The 27,758-nt window shown below is 35.2% G+C and overlaps 1 protein-coding gene across 2 annotated transcripts in view; it reads right to left on the reverse strand.

Moving 5' to 3' along the window:
- Positions 1-27,758, reverse strand: part of LOC110834590 (uncharacterized) — a 77,445-nt gene that overhangs the window by 18,757 nt on the left and 30,930 nt on the right. Inside the window, exons 1-2 of one of the 2 annotated variants that reach the window (XM_022073910.2) lie at positions 27,006-27,116; positions 11,224-11,351 (exon numbers count right to left, since the gene is read on the reverse strand). In XM_022073910.2, the coding sequence (XP_021929602.1) occupies positions 11,224-11,335 (112 nt within the window). In that variant the 5' untranslated portion in view covers positions 11,336-11,351; positions 27,006-27,116. Of the gene's footprint in view, positions 1-11,223; positions 11,352-27,005; positions 27,117-27,758 lie in introns of those variants that run through there. The other variant, XM_022073909.2, reaches the window with a different exon arrangement.

The following is a 27,758-nucleotide window of genomic DNA, read 5'->3' on the forward strand; positions in this document are numbered from 1 at the left end:
GTCTAGGATTTTGAATTGAAATCTTCTTAACAAATTTTCCAACCCAGAACTGTATGAATTTCTCGTTTCTAGCATGCATGCTACATGTTACACACATCATAACAGTTAATCCTGAATTATATAATTGTAAATAATTACTGACAACAGAAATGTATCTGCAACGCATGTAAAGATAAGCAATTTTTAAAGGTAATTGGACACAGAGCACTCACATTTGAGCAGAGGGCATCGAACTAAGAACAGTCAACGAACAACAGACGTGTTTGGATGCCTGCTAAAAGGCCAAAGTATTATATTATTTCATACTAGTTATTTTTATGAACAAATTTAAAATTGTGTCTATTCGTGCTAGACTGCTTTGGCTACAAGCCGGTACTCTAATAAACTGTAAAATATTTGTCAGTGTAAGGCGCGAAACCAGCATTACAGGGAGACTCTTCTACTTTTTGCAAATGTTCCAGTGTACCTCGCAAAATTGAGAGAACTAAAAAAGTATAATCAATAATTACGCAAATGCCTGATTCACAGATATGCATAACTTCCACTTACATAATGTTCACTTAAATTTGACAGATATTCTCAAAACTTGGCACGGTCATCGCATTTGTAACGTTGATGTACAGACACATTTCACATAAAATATACAAGTATGACCTATTAACATATATATATTTTGATGAAACTATCTCAAATGTTTCATTTAACCGGTGATAAAATACACATATCACCCGGTAGCCATATTTTGTTTTACACTGCACAAAATTTGAGTCAATAAAAAATCATCTATCAAATTTGTATTACCACATAAAATTTCATGTACCTAATTTAAGATTCCAATCTAGCTTCAGAAGTTAAAACAGAATTAAACATTACTGAACACTTAATTAATAAGTACAAAAATGGATTTGATTGGCCATTAGTCAAATGGTGTTCATGAAATATTTCATAAAAATCCGACCATCGGCTCAAAACGTCATGTATGGAAAACACACACAAGCGAATGCGATTTGAGGTTCTCAAGGCGGTGACTAATAAAATTACACTCGTCTGGGTTTTAATGCCGTGTAGTCCGGTAGAGGTTTACTGACGTTTCAGATGTCCTTGCTGCCTCCATCATTAGGGCGGTCGCCCGATAATGGAGGCAAAAAGGACCTTTATATCGAAAATGAAACATTTACGACCCCATGTTCATAGGAACATTTTTTGTATTTTTGATCCTGGAACACGCACACGAAGTTTGTAAACACACTTTTGACTCACCCTGTATATAATTAGTCCCTAACGCTTCGGACGGGAAAGGTGACGACGTAATATAAGAATCATTACAAAATTCTTCTGGAAGGGCTGCAAAAATATACGAAATACTCAGAACAGCTTGTTCACTGATCGAGATTAGCGATGGCTAACTATTAAATATAAGTCACTTTATCGCTTTATAACCGTTGTATGAAGAAAGAAAAAAGAAAAATGTATCTATCTTAGTAGCAGGAATTATAATCAATGCGTGGGGTCTCGATGTGACGGGCTCCGTGTTTGTGTGTACAGTTATTCGATTGGATATTGTAGGCCCAGGACAGGGACCGGTGGAGGGCTTTGGTTAGTTCGGTGATGAACCTTCGGGTTCCCTAAGCCAGTGGTATTCAACCTAGGGTACGCGTACCCCCGGGGGTACGTGAAATTTAAAAAAAATATTATTTTATGATACACACTGAATAATCAGTAATGTAATTTATTTAATTTATTTTAGATGTAGATTATATACTATGTATAACTTGAATTATACACCAAAACAACTTTGGGGGTACAAAGTTGAAGAGAAATTATATCTGGGGGTACGCGAAGACATCTTAGGGGGTACGTGAAATTTAAAAAAAATATTATTTTATGATACACACTGAATAATCAGTAATGTAATTTATTTAATTTATTTTAGATGTAGATTATATACTATGTATAACTTGAATTATACACCAAAACAACTTTGGGGGTACAAAGTTGAAGAGAAATTATATCTGGGGGTACGCGAAGACATCTTAGGGGGTACGTGAAATTTAAAAAAAATATTATTTTATGATACACACTGAATAATCAGTAATGTAATTTATTTAATTTATTTTAGATGTAGATTATATACTATGTATAACTTGAATTATACACCAACAACTTTGGGGGTACAAAGTTGAAGAGAAATTATATCTGGGGGTACGCGAACAAAAAAGGTTGAATACCACTGCCCTAAGCCACCTAAATAGTTAGTGTTTATGTGTACGCTGTACAGTAGATGTTCGTAACGCAATGCTACTGACGATTTTCGCCGTGACAGAGCGGCATCTTCTCCGCCACGCTAGTGCGGCAAGAAGTATATACAGATTACTTCAGGGGTATCGGCTAACACGCATTTCACTCGAACGACATTTTAAAGTGAGCGCGTAAGAATAAAACAAATGTATGTCCCAATTTTTCCATTAATTCACAAATATACAAAAACTTGAACTAAATTTTATATAAATTACTTCTTATTTTTCTGTATGGTTAAAACTGAGACCGCATTAGACTTTCTGGACGGTATGCAACTAGAAGATGGCTGAAGATGTCCGTCTTCTGGGTTGTTGCGCTGTGTAGTCTGGTCGATGTTAACCAACGTTTCATTGCCCTGATGATGGAGGCAGTATGACCTCTGAAACGTTGGTAAACATCGACCAGACTACACAGCGCAACAACCCAGAAGACAGAAATCTTCATACTCATCGCCCTGATGACGGAGGCAGTATGACCTCTGAAACGTTTGATATCAACCAGACTACACGGCGCAACAACCCAGAAGACAGAAATCTTCATACTCATCGCCCTGATGATGGAGGCAGTATGACCTCTGAAACGTTGGTAAACATCGACCAGACTACACAGCGCAACAACCCAGAAGACAGAAATCTTCATACTCTGATGACGGAGGCAGTATGACCTCTGAAACGTTGGTAAACATCGACCAGACTACACAGCGCATAAACCCAGAAGACAGAAATCTTCATACTCATCGCCCTGATGATGGAGGCAGTATGACCTCTGAAACGTTGATTAACATCGACCAGACTACACGGCGCAACAACCCAGAAGACAGAAATCTTCATACTCATCGTCCTGATGATGGAGGCAGTATGACCTCTGAAACGTTGGCTAACATCGACCAGACTACACGGCGCAACAACCCAGAAGACAGAAATCTTCATACTCATCGCCCTGATGATGGAGGCAGTATGACCTCTGAAACGTTGGTAAACATCGACCAGACTACACAGCGCAACAACCCAGAAGACAGAAATCTTCATACTCACCGCTGTGAGAACCTCAAGTCTTACATAGAAGATGGCTGTCTTTTGGGTTATAGAGCCGTGTAGTCTGAATAATGATGGAGGCAGCAAGGACCTCTGAAACGTCGGTAAACTTCTACCGGACAACACGGCGTAACAACCTAGAAGACAGCAATCTTCATACCCACCGCCGTGAAAGACCTTCAAATCCAATTTCTTGTGTCTTTATCATATATTCTTCTTGTATAATTTTTTGTCTATTTTCCTTTCTCTCCCACTTTCTTCGTACACATTTCTCCACAATAAAATATCAGCAATACTTCTCATTATCAATTAAACTATGACAGGCAAATAGAATAAATTTAATAATACGGGATACGTACAATTATATTATCGATTACTACCATAACAATATAACAGAGCCGGGATAGCTCAGTCAGTATAGTGACTAGCTACGGGCTGGACGACCGGGGTTCGATCCCCGATGGGGGCAGGATTTTTCCTCTAGCCTCTGCGTCCAGACCAGCTCTGGGGCCCACCCAGCCTCCTCTACAATGGGTACCGGGGTCCTTTCCCGGGGGTAAAGCCGGCCGGGGCGTGATGCTGACCACTCACCCCCAACTAGTGCCGAGGTCAAGGAAGAGAGGAGCTATACCTCCTCTCACCCCAAACGCCTACATGGCGTATAGTGGGACAAACTTTACTTTACTTTTACCATAACAATATAAAGTAATTACTAAAAAGTAAAATATGAAATATTTTGCACAATAAATAAAATTATTAGATTATTTTTTTCAAAAACAAACACTTTCAAAAATAAAAAAAAATCACTCTTACGGCGAATTACTTGTATTTCGTATCATGAAAAACACGTTTGCTAGAATTCTTTCCTTCAACAATATCAAGTACTGGAAAAGTCTGGATTTAGCGTGTTGAACATTAGAGTTTAGAACTCATTTTGTATGAAGAACTTTAAAAATAATCTCACTTTGGTTCCACAAATTACGTCCTCTAGGCAAATGTTTGTGTTCGTGTAAAACTACTCCTACTTCAAAATTCATTTTAAACAACATGCTTTGAAACTGTTCATAAATAAAGCTATTGAGGCGACTGTAAAATTAAATTTCCCTACATTTATTTGCTGCCTCGAGGGCGTTCCATTCCTGTTGTTAGTTCAGTGGCAAACTTTCGTAAAAGCTGAGAATCCTCGCCTTCTCATAACAGAGTCCTCTAACTGACTAGGCTCTTCAGAACTGCACGAGCTGGATTAAATCTTCATAAAGAATTACTCTGTTGCCAACAGAGTAACGGCTTTAGAAACATCTAAAACCCTCACATTCTCTGTTGTAATTAAATCCATCCAACACAACATAGTACAGACATTCAAAAACCTATTCTCTATGGTTACATTATTATTCCGACCACAGAAGCTGATATAGTATCTAAGTTGGTTTTATTCATAGGCTTAAATGGGGTTAATCATAACAAAATAGTGTATCATGTATTATCTTCAAACAAAGTTATAAATGGCTACATTTAATACCTAATACCGATTAAATAAAATGAAACAAAACACACACGGGCGGACAGACACGTGCAGTTTGTAAAAATATAAATACAGACATAGAATGTGATTCAGTTTCATATTATTCTTTGATAAGTGTTGAGAGGTTTCTTCACGTTATTACCCGATACATACATTTTTACACTTCATAGGTAAAGATAAAGCCACAACGTTACGCGCCATGTAGGCGCACAGGGGAGAGCAAACCATTTCTAAACCATTTGAATAGGAAATGTGTCAACAAATATTTACCATTATGGTCTTTACTATTTATATATATTTTTATATATTTAATTTGAACACGGTAACATATATTTCTAAAAATATACATGAGATATTTATCGTTTGACATTAGCTGTATAACAAGGAATTTCACTACGGAAATCTTGCAAGTGAATTTTTTACTTTGTACAAAAAGTTTGTAAATTACTTCTTTTAAATTTATACTAAAATTTTTCACACAAAATTGATATTCAAAAACGTCTTTTAGTACCCCCAATGCTGCCTCCATCATCAGGGCCCTTATGATGGAAGCAGTATGACCTCTGAAACGTTAGCGGACATCTACCACACTACACGGTGCAACAACCCAGAAGACAGAAATCTTCAACATTTAAAAATTCTATCCTTATCTCAAATAAAACACGAAGCGTCTTCTTTTTAAAAAAAATCAAATGGTTAATGCTTTAGAAATAATTAAAATTATTCATTGTCAGGACTTTTTCCATCGTCTGTTCTTTAAAACCACGACGTTTCGGAGGCTGGTTCTTTCTCCGTCTTCAGGTGAGAGGTACATACTCTGTTGGGTCCCTTAGATAGAGCTAGTCTCTATCACCAGACAATATAAATCGTGAAATTATTCCAATTTATCCACCCAAGTACAGGTTCTGTCAGTATATTATAATATTTAAATGACAAAATAAAAATTATAAGACCGCTCAAATAATAATAAAAATAATCTTCGTTTATCCCGAAAATCACATAAAACTTTATAAATTCACTATTTTTGTTAAAAAGAAACGTTACTGATTTACAAATAGGTGACACTTATAGTTACAAATATTCTTTTTAAATATTTAACATAATTTAAAGGGTTCGTTGCTCATCTATAAAATGACTGGCTCATGATATGCTGATTCGAGATACGATTCACGGTCTAAAGCCAACCGAGGCAATTGCCATCGACCCACACCGGCGACTACGTTAGTTACAAAACCAATTTCCTCCCCGTTCAAAGCTTTTCACTCAAGATAGAAAGCTTCCTCTCGTATTTCCAACTTTAGCCAACAAAAAGCACGATCTTTTCGAGTCGAGGAGAATAGAATTTGAAGCCAGGAGGAAAGTTCATAGCAGAATTTGAACAAAAAACATTCCTTCTGACGGTCAACTTGATTTCCATTCCGAACTACATGAAACTCAACTGTGAAACCAAAGACCAGAATTTCATCTATAAAATCACGACTAAGTCTTCGTTAAAATTAATTTAACAAAACAGCAGTGATATGTTATCAATATTTATCACGTATAGGACAGTTTATCATACAAAAAATCTTATAAATATTGTTACAGACAAAACTGGAAGAAAATTAACAGGTGGCCATAGAAACAAAAGAATTCCAATATTCATATCAGACAAAATATATTTTAACGAATTATGTGTGAAAAACGAGTTAATAATTATTAAAGAAGGTGATACATAAAAATCTTTAAACCTTGCACTTTGGAAAGACATTTAGTGCCAAACGCGTTTCGACTATAAGATGTCATCATCAGTGGCAAACAAATTAATTCATATTAAATCACAATTTATAAGACGATGGTTTGTTATAAAGCTTTATAACAAACCATCGCCTTATGAATTGTAAACAGTTTTGTTTGTATGCATGATTTTATATGGTACATAAAAAAATCACCGATTTTTGCAGAATTAACAAACAGATACATAATACATATATATGAGAAGAGGATGAAAATTTTAGGAGACTCGTAAACAGTGGTAAGAATATTATATCGAGTTTTTTAAACGATTAGCATTTATTCTATAACAACTAAATCTAACATTTGACAACTGTTGATAGGTTATTCAAATGACGAAATAATTCCATGTTTGCGTTGAACTAGAATATTCATCATTGTACGCACATTATTTTAAAACTTGACAGTACCCAGTATTATCCTAACGCCCGTTTCTTGGTCTGGCGGCTTCTTGTAACTACCCGTTACAAGCGGTCCATACCCAACCTCGTTAAATTTATTAATGATACAAATTCATATTATTCTTCAACGGGATTCCGTCAAAGGCCTTGTTTCTACCTAAATCTATGGTGTCAACTTGTCTCAGAAGGTCCGGTAGCCTTGTCTTCTAATCAATCTTATAGAAATCTTAGAGGAATCTAAAGTTTCCTGTATTCATGATACATGATTTTCCATGTTTAGCGGGAGGCCGCTCCAACTTCCGAGAGAGAGGCGGAGATTTTGTCTTGAAACAACCAACACCGAAATCGGAAACATTGTTCTCATCAAAGAAAACTATTGTAATTTATTCCTCAATCAAAATGTTTCAAGCAGCTATAATTAATATATGAACGGATTATTGACAAATTTACGACAAACACCTGAAAAAACGGAGTTTTTTAAAGTGTAAAATAAATTTGTTTTACACTTTACCAACGAACGTTCAGACAATTATTCAAATAGCGGGCCATAACGCACGCATGTAGAGAGAAATGTTTCGTACAATTCAGTACAGAGGTCCATAACCTTCTTCCATGATGGAGTTTACGTCTGGTTACAATGATCCTCCATTAGTATCATGAAAAAAATAGTCCATGTTTTCTGAACTCTTTTACAATCTACTTGTTTATAAGAAACTGATTCAATGTCTTCCTCTGACGTTTTCACATCGGGCGGATTTCTTGCTTTCTTACATTCCCTCCACACATTAGCTTTGATCTTCTGGTAAATTTAATTCAATTATTTATTTAAAGTGTTTGCCAACAGCAAGAAGCCAATAACAGGCAAACACTGATAATACATACAATAGTAATAAAATAATAATGAAAAATAGTACACAAACAGATTAACTAAACTTATACATGTACAGTATTAAATGTAACTGCCAAGTACAGGCAAACCCAAAATAGAAACAATATTAACACAAAGCAAAATAAATGAAGAAATATAAATAAAAACAAATAATCCACCTAGGGAACACTAATATAATTGTAAAACGTTAAAGAAATATAAAAACAGATAACGAAGCTAGATCATCTATGAGACACCTATCTAGATCATTTCCCTTATTGAGAACGTGTCCTCAAGGGAGACAAAGTTTATGCTAAATACGTCCAAAGATTTACATACGTCATTTGCAGTGATGACGCACCTCGCTGAAGGACTATGTCTTAGTGCACTGCTCACACTAAAAGTAGAAAATCCTCTTATTTGCCTCGCCGGCACACGTAAACCAACAGCGTCCACAATGGAATGGCAATTTATTTTGCCCTTAAATACATTAACAAGAAATAACGCATCGAGATGTCGTCGTCTGGAATAAAGTGTTCTAAAATTTAAAGTAGATAGGATCAGTTCATATTTTCGGGGGATATTAAACTGAAAAAATCGGTAATTGCATAAATTTTCTTTGAATATTTTCTAATTTATTAGAATCTGTCTGTGTAAGATTATTCCAAACGACCGAGGCATACTCAAGCTTTGACCTAATTAAAGCATTATATAAAACAACAAGGCTGTCTGGAAATGAAATATTATAAGTAATAAAACGAATAAGCCCTAAGGTCCTTAGTGCCTGAATATAATGGTAGTTTGTAGTCTGTATATTAATTCTACGTTTCGTACTGTTTTCAGTAAAATTCAAAATATCGTTCGTCATTTCTGATCTTATCCTGTCATTATCAAAACCAAGACAAAAAATAAATTCGAATATATTTCAATCTGTAAGTTAAATTTAAATAATCTAACACTGGTAATTAGTAACAAGTAAAGCTTTATGTATGTTTGTAACTAGGTTAATCCCACCAACCAACTTGGTTTCGCCGTTGTGAATATTAATCCTAGCGTTGAAACTGGGCTTCATTGCTTCAACAAACCCTGGTTTAGTAACGCAAAATTTAAATTATCCCCCCCACAACAATTTCCCTCTCCAACTATTCATTAACTGAGCAGAAAGTGTGGTAGGGGTACTTGTTTATTTTATTTATTTATTTACAGTTTATTTAACGACGTCTTCAGTATCTAGATGACAGCGAGTAATGAATTTGGTAGAAATGTTGTGTCATGTTTCTCTTCATAAATATAAAAACTATTCGAATAAAACACACGTCAGATGCGACTAGTTACTATTACTTAAAGTTCTTCACTTAAAACGACATGTTTCGGAAATTATATTTCCATCATCAGGCCAAAGAAATAAATATTCGTAAGATCCTCTAAGTCGTAATGTCAATTAGTTAAAACCATTAAAAGATAGAAAATATAAAAAAATAAAATTTTAAACTGTTAAAGAAATTAAAATAAATCAACATTTTGTACGGGAAATATCCCAGATGTTTCATCACAATCACACTTTGAAATCAGAGTTGATGTAATGAATTGGAGATGATTTAGAAGAAAACGGTTGTGGCCTAACTTAAATTACTATCCCGGAATTTGATTTCAGTTACTGACGAAAATTAATCTGTCAAGATAGGCAGTCTTCGGACCGATATTTGAACCAGGGACCTCCCGAATACGAACTAACCACTAACTATTTCACTACGACGTTCTGAAGAACTTGAGATTTCTCCCATGTAGTAGTCAGGCGAATTGGTTTGTGTAGACTGAATCTGTTACACACTTCTATGCGTAATGCAATGTTTCTCCAGTATATTATTGAAATAATATAAACGCAAAATACACTTTATAAGCCTTCTCTCAATTTTAGACTTAGTGTAACAAAAATTAAGACCTTTAAATATTCTGAAGCTGCAAGTAATGTAAGCGTACAGCTGACAATTTAAATGAAACGCCCTGTATTTGAAGTTTCTCTAGCTCCCATTAAATACGATTATTTATGCCAGATATCTATTAGATAAAGGCACCAATTTGTCAGCTCAATTTGGAGATAAATTAATTAATATTAATGACTTTCTGAGTCCAGTAAAATTGGTTCCATGTCATCAATTATTCGCTGGTAGACATGTGAGGACGAGTGTTGATACTGAGGTCTAATATAAGAGTTGCAGTAGTAATTTTGGCATCTTTTACGTACGTGTTGAATTCCCATATTCATTCAAATTGTGCATTCACAAATCATTCAAGTTTATGTTTTAAATTTTCGTCTGGAAATCATACCGAGAACAATTGGTAATGGACACCTAAATATGCTTTTTGTGATATTCGAAAGAGAATGTGTAGGAATAATTAATGTTAGTGTGTAAAGCATACACATCCCAGTAACGTTTATTATCGATAACAGAACATTTGCCAACATTATCTATAGATCACTGTATATATTCGTGCGGAATTAGCAAGGGAAAACTTGCAAATTGAGCAGACATTTATTTTGTATTTTCCAGATTTCTGTTCACTAATATTTCGATTTAGAAGTTCCGTGCTCAAAACTGACAGCAGCTGATAATTTTATTTGCGAAAGAACATAATTTAGAAGTCATTTTGTTTCTTAAAGTATACCAGCTACATATATAAAATATCAATTAGTATGTTGAACCTTGAAAGGGGTGTTTTTTTAGATTTTGCATATTTAATAAGATATCCAGCATTCCTGAAGTCCATACTTAGACAAACAAAATCAGCAGTTGAAGCTCAAAAAATCTGTAGACATCGTATTAAAGAGACAAGATCTTGAAAAGAGACCCTTCAACGGTTGAAATATTAATTCATATTCTGCAAATAACTTGTAAATTTACGAAATAAAAACTCTTCTGATTTATGTTTTATTTTCAAGTAAAATTTTTTGTCTACACCAAGATTCGAACATGGAAACTTGCCACACAGATAATGTACTAATGATATAATTGCAACAAATCTCCTATGCTGACCACTTCTCTTCCAACAGATATCTATACTAAGGGGAAGTATAATTTTCCGTTTCGTTTTATCGTGGAACATTCTCATATATCGGAAAATTCATTAATATTAATCGATATTTTCCATCAAATTACACAAAAAACATTGGTATTTAAGCATTAAATTTATCTGTCATAAATAATTATAATTAATATTATTTATTCGCTTATACCATATAACTTGTTCTATTGTTTAAATGCAGATGAGAAACATTAGTAACATGTTGAATCACATATGTATTGAATTTTACTGATATTTACTTACCTACAGTTTCCTCACTATGCGAGGAATCTGCTGACATTTTGTGCTTGAACTGGACGTTGCTTGAAGGAGCAGGGGTAGGAGTCGATAAATTCCATAGCCTCTCACTATACATTCGTAGAAAACTGGACCTAAAAAAATATTTGCACACCTTTATATAAATATATATTAAATTGTACAGTAAATTTTGTTGTGTCAAAGCATTGATTTCAGTAACTAAAACTTGATTTAAACGAGGGAGAAAAATAAAGCATTACTAAGTATATGGCTTACAGAACCCGAAGGTTCATCACCGAATTAACCAAAGCCCTCCACCGGACCTTGTCCTGGGCCAACAAAATCCAGTTTCCTTCAACTGCTATCTCCCATAGATCCCGCCTGAGATTATCCTCCCATCTACGTCTAGGTCTTCCCAGCGGTCTCTTCCCTTCAGGTTTCCCAACCAGTACCCGGTGCACAACTCTTGTCCCATCCATGCTCGCTACATGCCCAGCCCATCTCATTCTTCTCGACTTAATCACCCTGACAATATTGGGGGAGGAGTACAGATTTTTAAGCTCATCATTACGCAGTTTTCTCCAGGCCCCATCGTCTTCTCTCCTAGGCCCAAATATCCTCCTCAACACCCGATTCTCAAACACCTGCAATCTGTGTTCCTCCCTCTGAGTGAGAGACCATGTTTCGCACCCATACAAAACATCAGGCAAAATTATTTCTTTATATTCGCGTTCTTCAACACGAGTCAGAGAGCGTGCAGTAAGTGAAGCTGAAAAGGAGATTCTTCTTGCAAGTAAATTAAATGAGGCGAAAAGAGAATTTTATTTAAATAATAGTTTCTGCATGAGCTTGGGAAATTGGGGTCCGTCGAGCTCCAAAAAAAAAATCCAACTAATTTTCTCTGGAATTTTTTAGCTGTCCCTTTCCAGAAATAATTAGTCGTTCGATACCCCTGTTTAAAAAAACGGTCGTTAAGAAATTTATTCAGCGATTACTGGAATTTATATACAAAAAGGAACATCATTAGAGACACGATAATCAGATCACATTGGAAACAGTTTGTGTTGGAACAGGCTCAGTCTGGGCGTAGGTAAAAAATTTTAAGATAAAATTCTATCTCGGGTTTGAAGGGACAAAATTGGACAGGGCGTGACAAAATTCTAAAATTTTAGCCCGTACAGACCTCTAGTTTGTCTCACATAACATACGAATTTGAGAAATAAAAACTGTATTTCAAAACTGTCCTTAATATTTCTGCACTCAGTTACTTTAATTTAAAATCCTTTTACCTCCCAGATTTACTGCGAAATATAAACGTGCTTTATTGTTGAACGACATTACTTCGTTAGTTACCAACTTGATAACCCAAATTTCTCAAGAGACTTAACGTTTACAAGACTACAGAAGTAGACAAACACCTCAGGAGCGCTTCTGTCCTTAAGAGCCTACTTGTTATCCGTCTTCAGCAAAAATAGTAAAAAGTCAACACTTCACAACACTCCTTTTCACAGTCTAAATCCTCAAATATAATCTTGATCCATAAAGTGTTTTTGAAATGAAATGGAAAGAAATTTCAGTGTGTTAAATCCACCAGATTGAAGGTAATTATTGAATTGACAAAGTCAGAAGGTGATATTAGAATAAACCATAATTATGACTGTAAATTATCTTCCTCAGTATCTCTTCCACAGTTTTTTTAAATCAACTTATTTCTTCCTTAAGTTCTGTAAGACTAAAGAAGAGATACTGAGGAAGATAATTTACAGTCATAATTATGGTTTATTCTAATATCACCTTCTGACTTTGTCAATTCAATAATTACCTTCAATCTGGTGGATTTAACACACGGTGATCTAGCGGTTATAACGTTGGTCTTGTAATCCTGGGGTCTCGGGTTCGATTCCCGGCGGTGCCCGAATTTATAACTTGTGTTGGGCAAGGCCGTGGTCTAGGCAACACGGAGTTTTCCTCCGGGGGCTTCCCCGGTTTCTCCGTGGCATCCCATTCACACACAGAAGAAGGCAATGGCAAACCACTTCTGGATCATCTGCCAAGAACGTATATGAACAGGTCCCAGTCCGAGAAAAGGATGGAAGGATCCTGTTCATATGGACCTGTCCTCAGACAGAACACTAAATAAATAAATAAATAAAAACCTAGCTGTGATTAAGTTGCGTTAATGAGGGCCACCGAATTAAATGACAAATTTTATCTCCCTACAAGGTTACGATGTAGAATACTCTGTACAGACAATAACTTTCCATTAGTACTTAAATAAAAAGTAGTTACGACCCTCTCGGCAAAAGAACTTTTAAACTCTCTATTTTGCAGAAAGGAACTCGTTAAAACATGATACGTTGAGAATCTAATGACGTCACAAATGAAAATAAAGGATTTTAACGTTAATAAACGCACTCATATTAATTCTTCTCTTTGATTCTGTCCGCTCACTGTAAGCCCATTGTAAAATCTCTCCCAAAGCCCTCCTACATGTTCCTTTGGGACTGAGATGACAGATTATTTTCACTCAGCATTAGACATGAAAAATTATTGTCTACTCAATTTGGACATTAATAAAAAATCAAACCCCAAACGCGCCATATAAGCGCCCATGGGAGAGGAGATATAGCAAAAAAGATCCCTGTCTTCTGGGTTATTGCGCCGTGTAAAAACAAAAATTGTCCACTGTACCAATAAATCTCTTATGAGTTTACCTGTTTTCAGTTTATGTAGTGAACATTACATAAACAAGTTATTTACCATCACATCCCTTCGTACTGTCTTTTTTATGTTAATTAAAAATTCATTATATTTGACTACAAAAATAAATAATTTCACTGACGAAACACATTTTATGTGGAGATACAGCCCTTTAGGGCAATGAGCATATACAAAAGATGCCACTTGAGGGCGTGGGCAAATATCTTTGTTCTGACCGAACACGGTACTACACGCGATCTGTCAAACACACACATAATTAACTGAAGTGTTATTTGATTCCGGATATTATGACAACGTAATTAAACAATTCAATTTCAACGTTCATAATGGCGGCGCATCACGGAAATGTTGGAGTGGTGACAATTTAATCAATATAGCCGGTTTAATGATCATGTAACCGTACACACTGGATGACAATTGAGCATCGCTCACTGTTTAACGACAATAGTCCATTATTTAGATATTTCATGCAGTAAAAAAACTTCAAATTTAGAATTCAAACCCGTATTTATAAAGTGATGACTCGCAAATGATAAAATAACTATAGGACAGAATATCTTGAGGGGAAGAGACCGCCGGTGAGACCTAGACGTAGATGGGAGGATAATCTCAGGCGGGATCTATGGGAGATAGGAGTTGAAGGAGACTGGATTCTGTTGGCCCAGTGGAGGGCTTTGGTTAATTCGGTGATGAACCTTCGGGTTCTGTAAGCCATCTAGTTAGTTATAGGACAGAATATTAAATACTCGGAGTATAGTCTTTCTTAAGAAACTGGTAGTCGCTTAGTTAGTCAAGAAACTTCCTGTGTTGTACAAAATGAAGTCCTTCTCCGCGTTGGAGCCCTTCCCGAGAAAGATAATTTCAGGCCACATTCTCAGGCCCCATTTATTTAAAATTTATGTTATTTTTTATGTTCCAATTCAGTGATTTTCAATATTTTTTATACCAGGGCTCACCAAATTTGATTGAAAATTTCAAGAGTTCTCAGACCCAATAAACAAATTTTAGTTAGGAATCGATAACAACAAATATTTACTCACTACATACACACATTTATACTAATTAGTAATAAAACAAACAGAATTCGTTTGTTTGAAAAAAAAATTCTCCGATATTGAAAAGAAATCCAAATATTTTCTGCCTCATACAAAATAGACAGAAAACTTCTGTACTGCTTTATCTATACCACTGGTTTATTTTTATACCAAACTTCTTTATTTATTTAGTGTACCATTAATAACAAAATTATTCAAATAAATATCTCTCGGCTCTCTGAGGGGCTTCGGCCCCAGTTTGAGAAGTACTATTCCAATCAATGACTAAATCTTCCAAGTACCCCCTTTTCTTTAGGTTTTCCGAGAAAAATTCTACATGTATCTCGTCTCCCCACATGCGTGCTACATAGACCGCCTACATCATACGTCGTGATCGTCACACTAAAATTATTTGCTGACAAGTACAAATTATGAACCTCCCCATTATGAAATTACCCCAATACGTTTGCTCCTTTCTCTTCCAAATTCTCGATTTATATTCTTGATTCAAAGTAAGAGTGTCAATTTCCATTCCCACAAAAAACAAAACTTAAGATTTTAATAAGGTTATAACACATAAAATTTGGACAGAAGACAGTTAAGGTCTCAGCGTCAAAGTTACCAGAACCCGAAGGCGTTTAGAAGTGTGGATGTACAGAACTGCAGCATTTGCATTCAACTAAACCTCATAAGATATGATGTTCTAACCTGCACCCTGGCGGGCATCGGCGAAACTAAGCGCCCGGGGCACGTACAAACAAACTAGGAGAGTTTCTCTTTCTATCGGCATGTCGCATGTTACGATCCTTTGCACCATTCAAGTCTGGCGATTTTTTGTAATGTTTCAAGGAATTATGAATAACCCTGTATATCATCGGTTTTTGATGGTGGTATGTGGAAAATTTACCTCTGGGTATAAAACCTTGTGTATTCATTGAACTGAAAGTCAAATAACTAACACTGTATCACTATGTCTAAACACTACGCCATAGAGCTCGATATTAGATCCAATTCAGTGGTCAGCTTCATGCTTTCATGACTTTTCCTTTAGGAAAAGCGTTCCCCCTCGTATATAAATGAGAGTAGGCCACAGTGTCAATCAGAACGCGGTGGCGAATAGACGACTGGAAATGGACGCAAAATAACTCCGAGCATCGTTGACGGTTACAAGTGTCAGACTGGGAAGCCATCCAGTCCTTTCTTATATACTATCAGATGTGAAATGATTACGTTAAAGCTATAGAATTACAGGGTGATGTTTAAGTCGTGTGCCTGCATTGCTAGTGTTTTTTTTTTTGTGGTCTAGCGGTTAAAACGCTGGCCTTGTAATCCTGGGGTCTCGGGTTCGATTCCCGGCGGTGCCCGAATTTATAACTTGTGTAGGGCAAGGCCGTGGTCCAAGTATCACGGAGATTTCCTCCGGGGGCTTCCCCGGTTTCCCCGTGGCATCCCAACAATTACTCCATTCACACACAGAAGAAGGCAATGGCAAACCACTTCTGGATCATCTGCCAAGAACGTATATGAACAGGTCCCAGTCCGAGAAAAGGATGGAAGGATCCTGTTCATATGGACCTGTCGTCAGACAGAACACTAAATAAATAATAAAATAAAACATAAAATACATTGTAGTGTAAAAGTGTATCAAAATGTCACCGACTGTCAAAATTGTAAGAGATAAAAAGTTTTCAGTCACAATATAAATGCTCAGACGACAGACTCTGACCCTTTCCAACTTCCCTTCTCCCCTTACTATGACGTAGCTTAAGCTCGGGGTTATTTTGCGTCCACTGTACATTAAACTTCCAAAACTGTTCTTCACTTCACAACCCGAGGTCCTGTTGCGCCTTTGGACATTCTAGTACTAATGTGATCGCATCATTATTGCGTCTTCAGCCAGTCTTGCATTAACGTGGTCCTAAACCACTGATGCGCGAAATGTCGTCTGCAATGTTCTTAGGTTGTTTTTGCACTGATCTGATCTGAGGATCCATTAGCGCGCGATTCCATTGTTACGATAAACGAGACGGACATGGAATGGACGGACCCAAAAGATGCTTTTTAGCTTGCGCTAGAGAGGAAAGAAAATCTAAGAAGTTACAGGCGACCGAATCCTTATACTTTAGCAATGTCACCGAATGAGCAAGCCTGATTCATACTCTTACGACATGGTAGGATTTAAGTTGTGCTGTCTTTAACAAAATTTTGTGTTCATTTAATATCTAATTCTTGTGATTCTTATAATATATACTCAATTAGCGCTCCCCCCTTCCACATTATGTAACACGTCTCCTCTCAAACCACAGATTCATACCTTACAAATTCTATTTCCCCATATTTTTAGATTGACCCAAAAATATTTTGATTCCAATACATTTGTGACAAATTTCTAACAATATTTAATGTTTATTTGAATCCAATGAGGACACAGGAGTCTACAGAATAAATTTACGATTATAAGTACGGACAGGCCGTGCCAAAATATCGCCAGATTCTCACTTCAGAAGGAGGCTTCGTTTTTAGTGCAGTCAATACGGAACTTCTGGACAAAATAACACTGAAACAGGTTTTATCTCCGAGTTCTTACGTTTTCCCTTGACATTATCAATCGATCATTCACTCACGTATGACGCAGGGAACAAATAATGGGGCCGTTAGCTGTCGCAGAACTAGACAGCCATTTTCTTTCGTGGTAACAAAATGGAAACTGTGAGAAACAATATGAAATACTGAGAGAATTATGTGCATACCACGGGTAAAATTTACTTCGTACTAGATTTGATCTAACAGAATGGTGAGTAGTTAGTGAATAAATGATAAAGATACAGGCAACTCTCGGTTTACGAACGAGTTCCGTTCCAAGACGTTGTTCGTTATGTGTATCTTGCATTCCTGAGATTTTACGATACGTATCCATTTTAAAGCATTAAAACCATGTATAAAACATCGAACGGTCTATACCAGTGGTATTCAACCTGGGGTAAGCGTACCCCAGGGGGTACGTGAAATTTTAAAAAAATATATTATTTTATGATAAACACTGAATAATCAGTAATGTAATTTATTTAATTTATTTTAGATGTAGATTATATACCATGTATAACTTGAATTATACACCAACAACTTTGGGGGTACAAATTTGAAGAGAAATTATATCTGGGGGTACGCGAAGACATCTTAGGGAGTACGTGAAATTTAAAAAAAATATATTACTTTATGATAAACACTGAATAATCAGTAATGTAATTTATTTAATTTATTTTAGATGTAGATTATATACCATGTATAACTTGAATTATACTCCAACAACTTTTGAGGTACAAAGTTGAAGAGAAATTATATCTGGGGGTACGCGAATAAAAAAGGTTGAATACCACTGGTCTATACAATACGTTTTATTATAATGTGTGTATGCGTTATGGTTTATCGTATATCTTATTTTATTTTACATAACGTAAAATAAAATAAGAAAAGAATAATAAAACAATATATCGTACCTGTTAATTTTAATAATTATAATTATGATAATTATTTTAATAAATAATTTTTTAAAAGTTTATTTATTTAAATCTTACAATTATGTTCACTATACGTTTGGCGTTTCGTTTTATAAGAAACTATCTATTGGCGATTTAAGGAATTTTTTAATGAATTGTGACGTTCGTTATAGCAAATGTTCGTAAATCGAGAGTTGCCTGTACCTACCAGCAACATCTTAATTCTTGCAATTAGGTTAGCTGTTTGAAGTGAAATGGAGGGAAGTGTAAATAATGACACTTCATGATTCGTAAAACATTTCACGAGTTATTGATTTGATTCTCCATCTGCAGCGCTGCTATCTCAGAGCACAGCTTATATTCATAAATTGATATTTCTTGAGCAATTACGCACTCACTCCACGTATTCTAGTCTTCGAACTTCCATTTTAACACCTCAGACGTCACAATAAATCTTACTTTAAACTGGAGAGATCTCGAGATGAAAATTTAGCCCGGAATCAATGTATCCTGATCTTACCAGTCCCTGGTAGTTCCAAATAATTTAAAATTAGCCACGACTGCACCCCTCTATACCCTTTAAACCATTAACATTTTCTCTGGTTAGGTTGCAATTAACCTTGGGGTTCATTAACGATGCTGACAGCATCTCAGAATCAAAATCATTAAATGACAGTATCATTAGTGAATAATTAATTGGAAAGGGTGTAGAAAAAATCAATTGTGTCCAGAATTTAAGGCGCTATCTTAACATTTGTCTGGATCAGGGGTCGTCAACCTTGTTATACCTACCGCCCACTTTTGTATCTTTGTTGATGGTAAACTTTCCTTACCGCCCACCGGTGCTGCACGTACTGCCCATCACCATGAAAGAGGTACAGCTCGAAGACTGAGTGATGGCCGGTGGTAAGCCCCCACCCTCGTTATGCGCACTAAACTCGTGCCTTTGGCCACGGAGCTCATTCGTTGCTCCCTCGTCCACGAGTATACTTCGAGAAGTGTCCGGTGAATTATTATCTATATTCAAAGTTTAGAGATGGAATTCAAAAGTAAATTGCAAAATGATATTTTAAAAAGTCAAACTCGGGAAGTTGTTAGCAATGTATTCGATATATAGAGGAAGAACAAAATTTGTAACAACGGACAAAAACCCTCATCGCCCACCATGAAAGCTTGAATCGTCCACTAGTGGGCGGTAGGGACCAGGTTGACGACCCCTGGTCTGGATGTACTGAGGAAAATCACAGAAAATTGGTCAGGATAACAGGTCTTTGGGCCGACATTTGGATACGAGGCCTCCCAAATACAATGGCTATTGCTTTCGCTGTAAATTATCAGTCAGCGTATGTTTAGAGTCAAGATCAGGATACGAACCAATCATAGACCAGCATGTTCTATATATTTTTGTGTTCACGGTATATTTACAATCAACTTTACCCTTACTTGTTTCTCATTGCTCTACTCCCCCACTCTACCCCTTTCTGTGGTCCACATCTTATGAATTTGCTGGTTTACTAAAGTCCAATGTCTTAATTCGACGTCACAGTCAAATTTGGATCTCATATCCGGAGAGATAAAAACTTCGCCTAGGCCTATAACATAAAGCGAAATGAATTTTTGAAAAACAAGTCAAAGTGAGCCCTGTGCCCTCACCTCCAGGAAAAATACTGTGCTTTATTATTATTATTATTATTATTATTATTATTATTATTATTATTATTAATTATTTTGCAATAAATTAATATTGTACTTTATATATTAAGTTCATTGTTTGTTTGCCTTAGTATTGTAAGATTTGTATTGTTGTTAGTGCTTGGCTGTTATTGGCATTTTCGGCTGTTGTCAAGCACTTTAATAATTGAATTGAATTATTATCCTGTTTTTATTGTCTGTTTTTTATTGTCTAATGTTTTTATTTAGAATTATTGAATTGAATTATATTACTTAGGTATCGTATTTAGCCTATTTACTTTTGAAATATTATTCAATAAATGAATTGAATTATTAATATTAATATGGTACATTTATATAATTAGTTTCATTTGTTTGTTTTTGTATTTGTAATGTTTTACTTTTATTATTATTGAAATGAATTTATTTATTATATTTTATCCTGTACTCTGGTTTAGTACTTGGCTGTTATTGGCCTTATTTGGCTGTTGTCAAGCACTTAAATAAATGAATTGGATTGAATTATTATAAGTCTCTATAGTCCTTGATGGACCTTGGCCTCATTACACATTTTACTAATATAATTCATTATAAGCACGAAATGTTTCAACCCTATTAAAGCCATTTTCAGTGGCGAAGTTTTACAACACTATTCTACCTTACGATTTAAACAAAGAGAAGTTACCCTGAAGAAACTATAAACATGAGTCGAAACATGTTAAACTTGCAATGTAACATTAGAATTGTAATTTTATTGTTATTTTTGTAGGAATTAAATGCAGTGCTACAGTTATACACATCCAAATGTAAAAGAACATTGTTTTAATTTACGTTGAATACAAGTCCTAACTAATCCAGCAAAGTCACGATAAATTCAGTACAAAGGAACATTTAATTGATACTGGATAATTATAAAGATAAAGGAAGGCGAAAGATTCGAGCCCAGAAACCCCAGACAGTTCCCAGATCGTCCAAAAGCTGTGATGGCAAACAAACAGAATTAGCAGTCGTATTAAAAATAACACCAATTAACAGAGAAACGCTGACGATAGTAAGAGTAATAATCGAGTTTTATTCAATAATTTATTTACAAAATGTTTTTACCTTCTTTCCTACTTCCTCATCCATCATTTTGTTGTCAAAGCCCGTAAAATATTCAAAAAATACGATTTTGTGGTCGTACAGAATAGCACAGCCTCCAAATCAAATTTCATCCAAATCCGTCGTGTGGTTCACGAGTTTAATCAACTTCGCAGTCGGACAGACACAAAGTTTACCCTGTGCAATTCGTGCACAGAACGCACAAAAGAATCTTTACTGTACCTAATAGCATTTTGTCGCTGACACAAGCTGCTGTCTGCTACCGCAAGAAACAGCCAATTTAAAAATCGAAAAGTAGTTGTAACATTCAGTGCACAAACTTCATAAACGTATCATTTAATCAACACGTCTCATTTTAAAGTTTGATGTTTAAATAGTCCCGGTTCACGGAATCCTTTGCACACAAAGTAAAATTACAGGACAGTGCGTGTGTTGTAAAATGATCCAGTTCAGCAAAACTCCTGGTCGTATATGGCAGTAAAGTTAACGAAAATAATGTTTTTGACAATAACATGTTTCACTTGTAATTACCACGTAATGAATGCTTGCATTGAGTAAAGGACAGAAGATTATTTAAGCTACTATTTTATTCGGATTGTCCTAAAACTGCTAGAAAAATATATTTTCAGTGACAACCCAAGGGATACGTTGTGAAAAAAGTTGGTCTCTTCAGATTCTTCTTAAACTGCTTAATTAAGTAATGTTACAAAGAAACGGATTGAAACTTTCTGTTGGATAACGAACCACAAGTGTCTAGAATAAATTAGCCCTTATATTTTTTTTTTGTTTTCATGATTTCTTCTTTAAGCGGTGTAACTTTCTGAAAGACTTAAAATGGATAGTTGTACTAAACAATTTTTATGTGACAGTCTGGGTTCGATTCCCGACATGGACAGAGGATTTTTTCTCTAGCCTCTGTGTCCAAACCTACTGTCTAATGGGTACCTCGGCTCTTTCCCGGGGTTAACGCTCGGTTGAGACGTGACGCTGACCACTCACCCATGGCGTGTAGTGGGACAACTTTACTTTTTTCTTCTAACATAAATAATTTATTATTCTTCGGACAATATCAAATTAAAATACCTCCCAAGCGGAAAACATTTGTTTAAAAAATATTTCTGTCTTCTGGGTTTGTGCGTCGTATAGTCTAGTATAAATTTACCGACGTTTCAGAGGTCCTTTCTGCTTTCATCATCAGATACGTTGAAATGACCTCTGAAACGTCGGTAAATTTCTACCAGACTTCACGGTGCAACAACCCAGAAGACAGAAATCTTCAGACTCACCGCCGTAAAACCTCAAATGCAACACTTGTGTAGACAAAAGCATATGTCTCCGTTAATTTTAACACTTTATTATAATTTCACCAATTAGTATATTTTATTTTTATATAATTACTTTAACATGCTTCCTTATTTGAACGGGTAAATGCGTAGAGATTTTATTGTTATGGAAGACAAACAGATTATTTATTACTTAAAACACATCAAATGCGAATAAAACATTTCTTGAATGAGGTTCAAGAAATTAACACGAAAAGATGAATACACATACTGATATGTATACTTAATGTATTTGTTTACTTAACAATAATGTATCATGTGCATACACAAGACGTTGATGAAATACACTGCAGACGAGAAAATATTTATAATTTTTAAAAATCCTCTAAAGTAAAAAATAAAATAAATTCGCGGGCCTGATTATAAGTGGCCTCGGATCGAATTTGCCCAGCGGACTGCCAGTTAATCCATGCTGGTATATACATCATACCAATCCAGTGAGGAGGATTATCTTAGAAACATCCCGTGCACGATGCTAGAAAAAGTTCCAAATGTTACGTTTATCCCAGAAAGGTACAATCCCAGAATTCACCTGGCGAAACTAACAGAAAATATAAAAAAAAAACATTCGAGGTATCGACTTTCCAGGTCGAGATTCATACTAAGTTACTCTCGAAAACAGATAAGGCGTGATAATCGATACAATATAATATTAGCTTCGTAAACTATATCCACTTCAGTCCAGACTTAAAATTATTCGCCATGTTTCCTGTCCTGAATACACATTAATTTAATTAGGGATATATACTTTTTCAATTTTATCAGTCAAATCACAATAAAATATTATTATTAAATGTTAAAATATTAAAATATTATTACAATTACGTAAAAGATGATGCTCTAATCTAAATCGAAATATTCGATAGAGAGCATTATTTTAATATATTTTAAATGTTAATTGTAATAATATTTTAATATTTTAACATTTAATAATAATATTTTATTGTGATTTGACTGATAAAATTGAACAAGTATATATTCAACACAATAATGACGCAACATTATCATCTCATTAATTAGATATATTCAATTCTCCTAGCATACGATCGGGTCGCATTCAGTAAACCGTTTATGTCACTCAAATGCCCGGTTGATTCGCTAGCCACAAAACTGTCCATTTTAATCGACATCTGCTTATGTCCTTGTGTGTTAAAGTTTTACCACATTACCATGCGCGCACACACACACACACACACACACACACACGAGATCTGATAAATAACAGAACGGATTACCTCGTGCAGAAACTGACGTCACACGCGAGTTGATGCGTGTTATATCACGTGACTTGGTATTAATAGTTGTGCCAAAGAGTCTCCAGGCTTTCTTTTGTTTTAAAATTGCAGTGGACATTAATAAGATATAATATCAGTACCTAAAGTGTATTTTGCTGTATATTTTATGGATTAAGAAAGTCCACGACATCATATTATACTGAAGGTGTACGTTCACACACTCACACAAGAAATGTGTGGTACTGTAATAGTTTTAATGATTGGAAGATACGTTTTACGATTCTAAATTTATGACAGTGTATGGACACCAGTAATAATTTATAGATTACGTAAATATTTAAACAGTGACATCTGCACAGACATGTGTTAATTATCTGGCCATTACAGTGGTTAACGTAACAAAACACAATAGACTTGACAACAAAATTATGTTGATATATATATATATATATATAAGTAGTGCGAATTATATCAGTGCTACCAAATAAGTTATAAGTGGTCTCGTCTGACGATGGGTAAATATCCCGAAACATGACGATTAAGGGCATTAAATAAACAATACACATGAGTGAAGTTATTTATTTGCAAATTATTGGGATCAAAACAGAATCAGTATAGAAATGTCACAATATTCTTTGTTTGTCAAAAATGACATATATTCAAAAACAGATTCAAAATTAAATATAAAATTAGTTAGAAACAATTCCATCGTTATTTATAAAATATTACAAGGATTTATGAAGAAGGGGCAACGAATAGAACATTGGTTTTCGTGTTAGTTAAGCGAATTCTTGATGAAATTAAATTCGCTACTGGTGAAAAAAAAACTACTAGCAGTAATTACGTCTCTTGGGATCATTATATTCCGATACCCAATCCATTTGATTAAAATTAACCATTTCGTCAGTTCCAATTAAGGTCGTACAAGGTCAATGCAAGCAAGGCTCAAGTCCAAAATCATTTTTATAAAGATATTAAGCTGTGGGGATGTTAGTTATGCATCCTTTTTTCGTTAAATTTGACCCAATTAAACTCCCCCTCCTCGATTAAATTCCACTTGTTAACGCTGAGTAAATCAGTGTTTCGTTAAAAAAACGTAAATAACATTTACAAATTTAATAAGGTATATATTTTATTATGTGGTATGAACAGTTTTCTTCCAAAATATAATTCGATTTGAGTAAAATTTAAAGTTCATTAATTGGAAAAACACGAGGCCAATTATGTTGCCGTTTGTTACTTTACATTTTTATTAAAAATTCAACATATTTATCGTTAAATGCAATGTTATTATCGTTACATATTTCGGCATTCGTTCATCTTCAGAGGATTCACATAATCATATTATTAAAATTGATTTACGTATTTCTCTTTAAAATTGTTATTTAACTTATTAAAATTAAAATTAAATCTGGTTGTTTACTAAACACTAATATAGGTAATTTACAGTTTAAAATAGCAACGTAACCATTTAGCAGTAATAAAAATTCTCAAAGTGACCTCATTCCGCAGTTGAAACGCCCAGTTGTGTTCGTACATTAACTATCGTCATTCTATACGCAATGTGTTCCACCCCTTACACAGACGTAGGGTTCGCTAAGCAGTGCCAGAGGTAAAGGGAGGACAAGGCTTTGCCTCCCCTACCAAATCGAACGCAACCAGTTTGACTGTTGTGTCTGCTAGCGGGTTATATTCAACGACACTCTCATAAACTGAATTTGAACATCTCGTGTTACTTCCAAGTATATCACTCTTAACGCGTGTCACATGTTTCAAAGTCACGTGTCTTTATCTGTCTCAGCATATTGCTTATTATAAATTCTTGCCCTGTATAAATAAACGTACTTTGATTAAGACGGAAAGCGTTGTCAATGCATAACGTACCAGAAGTCACGTCTAGATCGGGGTGTGAATTTGACTACACAACTCCATCTATTGCCGAGGTCAAAAATTACTTCCGGCTGCCCCATACGTCTTAATAACGTAGTGTTTAATAAGTAACGTTACTTCGCCTTTATATTTAATGTGATCTTATATTAATATAAATATTTTAGAATTCTGGTAAAAGAACTTTCGTACAAGAAATACATCTAAACCTTGAAAAACACAATTATGTGTTCACGTTATTGTGTGTTCTTCACAATGACCTCAGATCGCACCTCAGGGAATTTTTGGAACATATTGTAACTCAACAGTTACAGAGAATGATATTGGCACAACATGACCTGTGGTAATGTGTGCGAAAAACATCTTTTGTATGTCAGTGTACTCCAAAGAGTACACATTTCCAATCTTGTGTGACGTTACTCTGTGTAATTAATCAAAAAATATATTGATATTTACGTTTCAATCTCAGTACGATTAATTACGTACACCGAACATTGCTTTCTTGGTCTGAGCGCAGTTTATAATTGCTTGGACACTGGGATAGCACACTCGAAATCCTGCTAGGTCCTTCTCTAAAGCATTTAACAGACCTTCAACTAAAAATTATTAGGAAATTAAGTATGTAAAAAAAGCCTTTAATTTACTGACAAGAAGAGTTCTTATTTTCGATTAATAAACCGCAGATTCACAGCCTCCCGGGTACTGTTGAGATATAAAACTCCTGACTTATTAATTTCCATGAAACACTTTATATCATGGAACGCGTTATAAAAGTTGCCATGTCCTGAGAATTACTATTCATAGGGTAAGCAACTTACTGAAACACAAGGACAGGCAGTAAAATTTTTATTAAGTCTATAATCTGAAAGCAAAGGCATGTTTTAAATTTTTAGAATATCTTGCCATATCGGTATCAATTGTATTGGAGCACTAAAGCGTATAAGATAAAGAGAAATGTGAAATTCACTGATTTGTTTTGCACAGAATACAAAACACGTGTCTGCAGCTTGAAACTGAATAATATTAATAATTACATAATACACTGATGTCGTAATCTCGTCTTATAATTATGTACAAACATAACCTATAAAATAACTAAATTCTTATATGAACGCGTAAGAGGAAAACTGACAGTGGAGAGACGATTAATCACAGAGATTCTATTTTAAAACGTAACTAAATTAAATTATTCCTATTAAAGAAAACAGAATTAGTAGAAGTGGGTTGCGTAAAAAATAAAGAAGTGTATGACCACATAAACATAAGATCACTGGAGTTGAAAGACAGTGACTGACTCACCAATGGCTGAGCGCTCGACGGCAAACGTTGGATTCGCATCTGCTGTACGATTACGGCATGTCACGTAAATATGGCAGAGGGACTGCTCGTCGGTCCACCAAGCGGCTGCTGATGTTACTATCGCACAGCGCAGGCGCACAACACTACCCCCCTCATAGGGGTTGACAAAAGTTACCTAATAGTGTCAAAAGCACAATGTTTCTCGTTTCAGTTCATGACTATTTATCAACTGAATATGTTTCAAGCATCGAATGATAGGATGGTTATGAATTATTAGGAAATACAGCGAAGAAACCAACTGTGTCTTTAGTAACTATTATGTTTCACTAAAGAAACTGAAATAAAAAACATGATAGTCGTTCTCCTAGTCGATATTCGAGCCACGGGCTTCCAAAATAGTACACACCACAATACGATGCGAAAATCATTGCATCTATTAGCACTCCGCATTTAGGGAGTTTGACATGAGGTTGTATTCTGGGTTGTAGCGTCGTGAAGTCTGGTAGAAGTCTACCGACGTTTCGGAGGTTCTTGCTGCTACCATCATCAGGGTGAATATAAATATAATTCAGTGTAATAGATCTAGAGATCTAATTCCCCCCCCCCAAAAGCATAATTACGATGAAGTTAAAGGGACAAATAAGGATTCTCTACTTCCTGTAACATTATAAATTACTTAAAACATACAGACGGCTTCTATTAAAACACTTTTAACCTATACAGTTAAGAAGTGTCGTTAAATATAACAAAATA

This window comes from Zootermopsis nevadensis, unplaced genomic scaffold (genome assembly GCF_977971745.1).
Source record: "Zootermopsis nevadensis isolate Lab colony 2312 unplaced genomic scaffold, Znev_1.0 Znev_ptg000023l, whole genome shotgun sequence".
NCBI lineage: Eukaryota > Metazoa > Arthropoda > Insecta > Blattodea > Termopsidae > Zootermopsis > Zootermopsis nevadensis.